Here is an 8,749-nt window from a genome sequence, read left to right on the forward strand (position 1 = left end):
CCTGCAGACATACTTCTCAAAATAGACAGCTATTATTCCCGTGCATGCCCTCATTGTTTAGGATGATGCAGAGGTTCAGGCTTGTTTTTTACTTCTTATCATGAGTGCACTGATCAAAGGCTACTTTCAGCCTCGGCAACACAGACTTTTAAGGTAAAAATTAATAATATTGACTCAAGTTATGATTAATCAGTCAGGGAATGGAAAAAGAAAAAACATACGGGGTCGTAAATACATTAAAAGAAAAGGCTGAAATTACACTAAACCTAATTTCTCGCTGCACTGCAGCCTATAATGGATTTCCAGGGTTTTTTTGTGTGTTTTTTTTTATTACAAAGCATTCCACTTTCTTTCATCTGCTAGAGTGAGAACTGGGAGGGGGGGAAAGTCAAGAAAAAAACAGGTGCTAAGCATTTTTCATCCAGTGGGAGGTGAACCAGTTCAAGTTAATCAACTGCTGTTTCATTGTGGTTGAACACAAAAGGTCCAGGTGATGCTCCATAACACAGCACATTGTAAGCAAAAAGCAGCAGAGGTTGCATTAGGGTCCAGCCTAAAACTGTGGCCCATCACAGAGCAAGGATTAGTTCTTTTATCTGCTAACTGCATGGCTGGAGCTTTTCAACTCCCAGTCATCTCTGTTTCTCTGCTGTCATCTCTTTGCAATGGAAGCAAGCGCTGCAGGGTTTCTGTGTAAAAGCTTTCAGCTTAGAGGCTGATGAGAAACGCTGGCACCCAAGCCTTCAAGAGGAGAATATTTTTCCTTTCAAAATGATGCAGGACATATTAAGCTTCAGCAACAAACATGGGCCAGGATAACAACAAAAACCAGCCATATATGCAATCCACAGACTAATATTTCAGCTGGGGGATAGCTGGGGATGTTTAGGGACAAAACAAACCTCTGCAGTGTCTTTGCACCCTTTTATGCAAATGATGGAGGCAGAACCAAAAAACGGGGGTGTTGGGCATTTGTGGGAAGAAATAGAGAAGGGGAGCCTCTTATCTCTCTAAAGACTAGCAGACAGTCTAATTCAAAGCTCGTCCTCCTTATAGAAGATGATGGAAGAGAAACTGAGAAAGAGGCGGTGCTGCTGCTTTGAGCCCACTCAGACCAGCGAACGGGAAGGACGCAGGAACAGAGGTGACACTCTGGGATTTTAAGCAGGAAAATTACAGCCACACTGCACCTCTGTCTGTCTGTCCGGGAGGAACAAATCAATATCACTCAACAAGGTAAAAACGAGCATAACTATTGCTCCAAGGCAGCTTTTATTTAGCACAAGCTTGGCTTATATGACACAAATTTTGCCAATATGGACACAGCAGCTGACGGTCGACTGAAAAAGAAACTGCAGCATCATCCAGGTAGAGTTTTAGAGGTGACCATTTTTAAAAGGAGACACTACGTTAAAGAAAAGAAACTAACTGAAATAAATTGAATAAATAATTTGTTCATTTTAGGTCAGGAAATATTGAGGTTACTGTGATTATTTTTAGCTTGGTTTATTAATCTTTATGTGAATAACAAACATAATTAATGGACTTACTTGAGTCACTGAATTATACATTTAAATTGTAATCAGTGTAGTTGAGCAGTGTCACTCAAGTTTATTTGAAGTGAGATTAAAACAGCAGATGTGACCATGCAAACCTTTTTTCAAACAATGTTTTTAAATGTGTCTAATTGCTGGAGAATACTGGGGGAATTACAGCCTGTAATGCTTGCATGTCAATGATATTCAGGATGGTCTCATCACTGAGCAATGCATAAAAGAAAAGTAGGTCATCAGTTGAATAGTTGTGTAAAGCCAGCACTTCAACCCTGTATGCATTCAATTAGGATTTGAGTGCATAAAACACAAAGCACCCTTAGTATAAACTGGTATAAAGTATTTATAGTGTGCATGTCTATAGTCTGTACCATATGTTTACATATGTAATCTGGTGCCATCTAGTGTGTATAAAATCTACTGAAGGCTGAAATTCTGCTGCAATAATCGGGACATACAATGATATCTTATTTATACATGTATTACTGGGAAAGAATTAAGATACTACTACACATTAAAATAATAACTATATACATTTCTGCGTATTGCTTCTGCTGGTAATCACAATAAATCACAGCATGGGTGTGGCTGAAGCCCTACAGGACATTTTCTCCCGACAGATTAACCAAACTGGATGACAAATTAAGAAAAACAATCTGGATTAGAAGATTATTTAATTTAACCGAGAATAATCATCCCTTTAGGATTGGATATCGACACAGCCGCCTTAATAGCAAGCAAGGCTCATTACACTTGCCATGTTCTTCATTATTAGTCGTTTTAATGTGAGAACATTTAATTTTAACAGCTGTAACTAATACTAAACCTTAATTTTAACGCTCACATTTGGTGCTGTCAGCTGTCAGGCAGACACTCCCTGATCAGCTGCTAGCAGCAACGTTCGTTAGCTTCGTTTGGCAATTTCAATAAATGAATAAAAATAATAATATCCAAGAGATAATATTAAGAAACCCCACAAGCTTATAGTTTAAGACAGGTGTGTGTGTGTGTATTCTGAGTTAAAACCCCGACGGTCAGATGATAAATATGCACTAATACCTACCTGCTTACGTCAAAATATCCGGCTAACTGCTCCGCTTCGTCCCTGACAGGCTACATCCATCCATGGAGGTCTGGCCGGACACATCCGCTTCGAGGTGGCCGAGCTGCTGCCTGACTCAGCCCGCCTGACACAAACTCAGGGGCCCGATGAAAACTCAAGTATTTAAACGAGCTCAGCAGCACAAAGATGACACGGTTTAAACACATACAGACTGAGGCTATATCAATAAAAAATGAAATAACTTTTTAATTTAAATTTTGCTTTTTTCTGTCATTTTTGTGCTATTTATCGTGGCATTATTTTGTACTTATTTCCTGATTACAGGCAAGTACAAAAGTACCTTATATCACAATTTAAGTATAAATTTTAAATGAAACAAAAATACTCTTCACAGCTTTAATTATTTTTTTAAGGAATAAAACAACAACCTGACACAGGTGAGCATCATTGAGGTGGTAGTCATTTACAGCGAGGCATATAGCATGTAAAATAAACTCAAACCAAAGCAGTGACCCAAAATATCTGTTTGGGTTCTTCACCCTGCAGCCACAACCTCCCCCTGGCCCACAGTAGACACTGTTGGGCTGAACAGCTGTCAGCTTCCTTTTTGGGCCTCCAGCAGTACAATCTATAGTCTCAACACTCTGCTCAGAGGACCATAGAAATAAAGATGACTTCAGGTAGTTTTCCATGCATAGAGGTATTAAGTGATTTGTACATATATGAGTGTATTTCTGGATAAAACAGAAGTAGTGCATGCATTGTAACATTACACACCACTGTGCAAAAGTCCTAAGCTACCCCTCACTTATCTATATTTTACTCCAAGCAGCCAGACTATCTTAACATTTTTAAGAGGGCCTTGAGGAATACTTCTTCAAGGTTTCTAAAGTTCTTTTAAAGTTTTCTGTCGGCATTGACTGCTTTTTCGTGTATTTTCAGTCCAGTCTTTGTTAGAGATGGCACGATACCACTTTTTTATGTCCGATACCGATACCGATATCATAAATTTGGATATCTGCCGATACCGATATGAATCCAATATAATGTTTTTTAATCAACAAAACTGTTTTTTTTTAAATATCTTGCTGCATTTTGTATAAGTTCATACTCAAGTTTAAAACAACAACTACACTAAAGCTATTCTGTTATACCTGTATGCAAAAAAAAAATATTTCATAGTTCAGCAATACTGATCAATCTAATAAACTTAAACCTACACCATCCTCCCTATTCTGGTATTTTAAAGAGTACTTAGCGTAAATATTAAGCAACCTAACTAATAGGGTTCCAACTCCCAGCAACAACAAAAATAAATAAATAAAAAATAGGGAACCACCCCTCACACTCCACCTCATGATGCTTAATCAACGTAATCAACCTTAATTTGATGCAGTGTGAAAAAAAATGCACAGAAATCAATTATTTTTCAAGAAATATTAAATAGATTCAACATCTTTCTTCAACAAAATTGCAGACTGCACAGATGGTACCTTCCCAAAGGAAAAAGTACTATAGCTTACTAGGGTATATATATTAGACTTAATAGTCACTATATACAGTAATGGACTTCTATTCATTTTACATCAAATTAAAACTTTGGGTGTAAGATTCGGATAATTATTTATTAAAAGCTAGACATTTTAAATGAGAATAAGAAAGAAAAGTATGTCTTTGTGCCCCCTTTTCCCTGTTCATGCCCTATCGGCCCCCCTGGCTAAACTTTGCTAGATCCGCCCCTGCATAGTTACCAGCCGTCAGCTACGTAGAAAAAGATCCTCGAGTAGAAAGTAATAATAAATAAATTCTAACAACAGCTTATCAAGCTTAAACGTGCTGCTGTTGTTCAGCCGCTGGTTTCCTCTTTCTGGTGCAAAGTGGGCCAAAAACAAACCAGAGAGACGGACTCGCGACAGAAAAGCCGATCAGCTGATCATTAAGCAGTTTCATGATTGAAGTAGCAGCCAGAAGAAGCAGTCGCTCCATATATCGTTTGGTAAGCTTAACGCAGGAATGCTTTACAAACATTCAGAGATGGACTTACACACTTGCTTTACTTCTCTCGGGGATAACTTTGTCGGAGATGAAATGCCGGGTTGCTAGCGAAGCTCCACATGCTATCCAGACCACCGACAGGTCCCGCATGCCACAGCCGCTCTATCACCTGATGCATACTGCTCCGACGTGCTAACGTTCTGAGGTGAGTTACGGCGTGTTGCAAGTTTTGTGAGGTGCTTTCGTGATATTTAATGGATCGGATTACATTTTTTATTTTTCTCCGATATCCGATCCAGTAATTTAGGTCAGTATCGGACCGATGCCGATACGTAATATCGGATCGGTCCATCTCTAGTCTTTGTACCTGACCAGTGGAAAAGTGGCTGTCAAGGATAAGGTATGGCAAATGATATAAGAACTGGACTGAAAATCAGTGGTAACAGGTCGAAGGAGATGATGGAGAGATTATTCCAAATTAGAAAATGTTTCAATACATATATTGAGGAGGTAAGGAGAGACATGCAACAGTGAGAGTGTAGAGCCATCTGTTAAAAACAGTGGAGGCTCTCTCATTGTTTGGACCTAGCTAACATCTGGTGATGTTAAAGATCTTGTCCAAATTAATAGAATTATGAACACAGAAAAGTACAGTGAGAGAAATTTATAACCAAACTATTATGAATATTTTAATGACACCAGAGATTGTTGTGGCTAAGTTACTAAAAGGGCCTCTAGTGATCTCCTGTATTGGATCAATGCATCACAAACTGAGCAAAAACAACAGATTTGAAATAACACTGCAAAAGTGATTGCAGCTTTTGTGTTCAGATGTATACATTTATTGTTAAAATCATGTAGAAGTTAAATAAAATGACAAATCAACACAAAACCCTTAACAAAAGCTGAGTTTTTCTACTTTAACATTTTGTGGAACCAACTATTTTACACACAAATAAAACAGTAACGATCTTGTGTGTGTTTGAAACAGGAGAAAACACAACTGGACCAGCTCTACAAGTGTTGAGTAAACACGCCCCCATCTCAACCCCCCATGCCCGACCTGTCCAGAGTGTTTCTGCCTCAATCAAATACATGCTGGGAAAACACAGAGTGGAGGAACTAGATAAATGTGTTGTACTGCTGCCCTGAAATGGTTGTCAGTGTTTATATCTGATTCAGTCCATTCTTCAGTCCTGCTGTAAATCAAGTCTGTACTCAAGCAGGGTGAAGTTTAGGATTTTGCCAAGAAACTCTGGAACGACAAACTCTCTTATCTTTTTGTAGCCCATGTGCTCGTACAGCTTCTGAGCATCTGTCTGCACCACAGAAGTCTGCAGTATTACAGCTCCGTAACCCCTGTCGCGAGTAAATTCAGCCACTGTACGACACAGAGCCTTTGCAATGCCCATCCCGCGGTGACTGCGGCGGACCGACATGCGTTTCAGCTTCAAGCAACCAGGAGCATCCTCAGCAGGAAGACAAGCCACCGAACCCACTACCCGGCCATCGCTATCAGCCACCCAAAAGCATGAGTCTTTCCCTTTCAGGTAGGTCTCACTGATGTTGTTGAGGTCCTTTCTGAGCGTGGATTCGATGTATTTGTTGAACATGTAGACGACCATCTGCCGGGCTCCAGCCAGGCAGAAGGTGACGGCCAAGACGGGAAGCAAGAAGGACTTAGAGCTGGTCAGGAGAGCGCAGAACATGCACATGAGGACCATCTGGGTCAGCGGCTGCTTCAGAACGTGCACAAAGGATGAAGGCACGTGCTCACTCATCCCCAAGGTGAAGAGCTCCTTCACAACATCAGCATCTTCATCATTAAACTTCCGGATCTGAATGTTGTCCATGGCTCGTTCAGCTTTTCAATCACAGAGGTAAAGACATGAGAGATGTCAAAATACAAGCAGGGATCAAACAAATCTGCAATACAAAATCACTTTTTTCACTCTGACAAAAGCTTTCTTTATCTCAGGCGAAAACAATCATTTTCTGTAGTAATTAGTGGTAGTAAAGACATCTAATCATCAACACTTGAATGCAATTCAATTTCCAGAAAAATATATTTTGTCTTTGCAGAAATTATAACCTAAAAATACAGACACCAATATATTTCAGTGAGATAATACACTCAACATCTGCTTTATTAGGTACACCTTTCTGGTATCGGGTTAGACACCGATTTGCCTTTAGAATTCCCTTAATTCTTCTTCTTTGGTCCATGTTGACACGACAGCATCACACAGCTGTTGCAGATTTATCGGTCGCACACCCGTGATGCAAATGCCCTGTTCCGTTACCTCTTTTTTAAGACACAGCTGATCACGTTGTTTCACCAACTCTTCTGCACAAGGCATATTGTACAGGGTAAAACAGCCGTGGCACTTGAAACAACAAATGCAATCTCCACATTTTGACTTTATTCTCGAAATAAATGTTAATAATAATGAAATCCTCCATCGGATGGCTTGATTTATTGTAATGTGAGTACAATAACAGAGTCATTAAGACACTTGCAGAACAGGTTTCTTCTTTATTTCATATGCAACCCCTTTATAAATCCTGTTGACTGTAGTCTATTTCCAAATATAAGCGAAAATGTCGACCATCACAAAGATTAAGAAAACCCTGCTGGCTTAAATGACTCGTAAAGTATGCACCAGAATAAACAGTGTAAACATAAATAAACAAACACGGTATGGCTGGAGTTGGAAGCTATTTTAAAAATTAAACAGTTTCATCTCTGATCGAAATGTCCGTTAAACACACCTGAAGGCACATCACATGAGTTAGCCCAAAACCGAAATAAGCTTTAGTAATGCTAACTGTCCGCTATTTGACCAGATATTAGACGGGACACGTTCACATATTAAACTCGTCGTGTCCTTTCAGAAAAGGTGAATAAACAATCCAGATTAGCCAACAGAAGCTAGCATCAGTGCTAACCTCACAAAGGCGCTGAGGATTGGACTGCAGTTTGCTCTGATATTTTATGACTCACAAAAACCACAAAATAAATGCGACTTACCTGTTTTATGCCAGTCCTTGAAAGTGGAGTGTAAATTCAGTTTACCCAAGTCAAAAGCCCTTCATTTCGCTTGGCTCCTAAACTACTTCCTCATGTCTACCGTGCTACATTCAGGGATCGTCGGAAGAACTTTGAAAGCTGGCGTGAAAGTGTTTTAGGGTTGATATTAATGCATTTAATGTATTAATGTATTTTTACTGTTACTGTTTTAGGCTGTTGCTACAGCCTTTTTGGAGATATTGTTCCAGATATGGAGATAATGTTGGGTAAAGTTTAAATCTTTACTTGCAATATCATTGTAATATCACAGTTTTGCAGTGGTGCACTGCCAGGTTTCCTGCTACGTTTCCAAACAACTTCACTACATTACAAGGATAAATAGTATCCCTAGCCTTCTCTGTGATGTGTAAGTTGTATTGCAGATTCAGAAGTACACTGCATATACATGTTACTGCTTAAGAGTATTGTTTTGAAGACTCACCTTCATGAGTTAAAAAATTAAGATGTCCTCACACATCAACTATGTATAGCCCTAATATGCAGTATTCTTCTGCTCAATCACTGTTTATATCCTCAGATACACATATACTTATGTAATCAGCATTTTTTTGTACATTTCATGATTTCATAGTCTGTATATAGAAACCATTTTTAAAATTTTTCATTGCAAAGTAATTTATTTTTTAAAGTGTCACACATATTACGATAATCACTTTTTATTTCATTTCTGAAAATATTTGAATGCTTTAACTTAACAAAGACAGTGAAGAGAGATGGGAAATGAGGGTATTTAGAGGATGGATAGGGGAGCAGACAGCCCAGCTAAACAGGAACCACCACTGAAGGCATTTTCTCCCATGTCTTATGTGTCCTAATCACTCCATTGTCAGGTCACCCTGAGGATAATGAAGAGAGCTCATAAAAAAGTAAGAAAACATATTCTGATAAGCTTTTTTGTTATATGTCTTTGTCCAGTGGAGCATAATAACTAGGTTATATTGTGCTACATTAATTGCTGTATTAAAAGAGTTGCTATATCAATCACAGTTCAGTCTTGGTGTAATTATCATTCAGTTAAATCCCTAAACGAGAAAGGGCAGCGAAAAG

At 38.9% G+C, this 8,749-nt stretch overlaps 1 protein-coding gene and 1 long non-coding RNA gene across 2 annotated transcripts; one reads left to right on the plus strand and one right to left on the minus strand.

Moving 5' to 3' along the window:
* The first annotated feature begins 755 nt into the window (after positions 1-755).
* Positions 756-2,871, plus strand: LOC147306801 (uncharacterized). Its single transcript, XR_015126516.1, has 2 exons — positions 756-1,236; positions 2,666-2,871. It is a non-coding gene; the product is annotated as an uncharacterized LOC147306801 (long non-coding RNA).
* Positions 2,872-5,430: 2,559 nt separating this feature from the next.
* On the minus strand, positions 5,431-7,799 carry nat8 (N-acetyltransferase 8). Its single transcript, XM_086275437.1, has 2 exons — positions 7,643-7,799; positions 5,431-6,475 (listed from the first exon to the last, which is right to left on the minus strand). The coding sequence occupies exon 2, from the start codon at positions 6,462-6,464 to the stop codon at positions 5,802-5,804; it is 663 nt and encodes a 220-aa protein (XP_086131563.1). The 5' UTR covers positions 6,465-6,475; positions 7,643-7,799; the 3' UTR covers positions 5,431-5,801.
* Positions 7,800-8,749: the final 950 nt, after the last annotated feature.

The sequence above is a fragment of the Aulonocara sp. 'chitande type north' Nkhata Bay genome, linkage group LG19, assembly GCF_057382095.1.
Source record: "Aulonocara sp. 'chitande type north' Nkhata Bay isolate Kocher_YH1m ecotype deep benthic linkage group LG19, A_spYH_male_GT1.1, whole genome shotgun sequence".
Taxonomy (NCBI): Eukaryota; Metazoa; Chordata; class Actinopteri; order Cichliformes; family Cichlidae; genus Aulonocara; species Aulonocara sp. 'chitande type north' Nkhata Bay.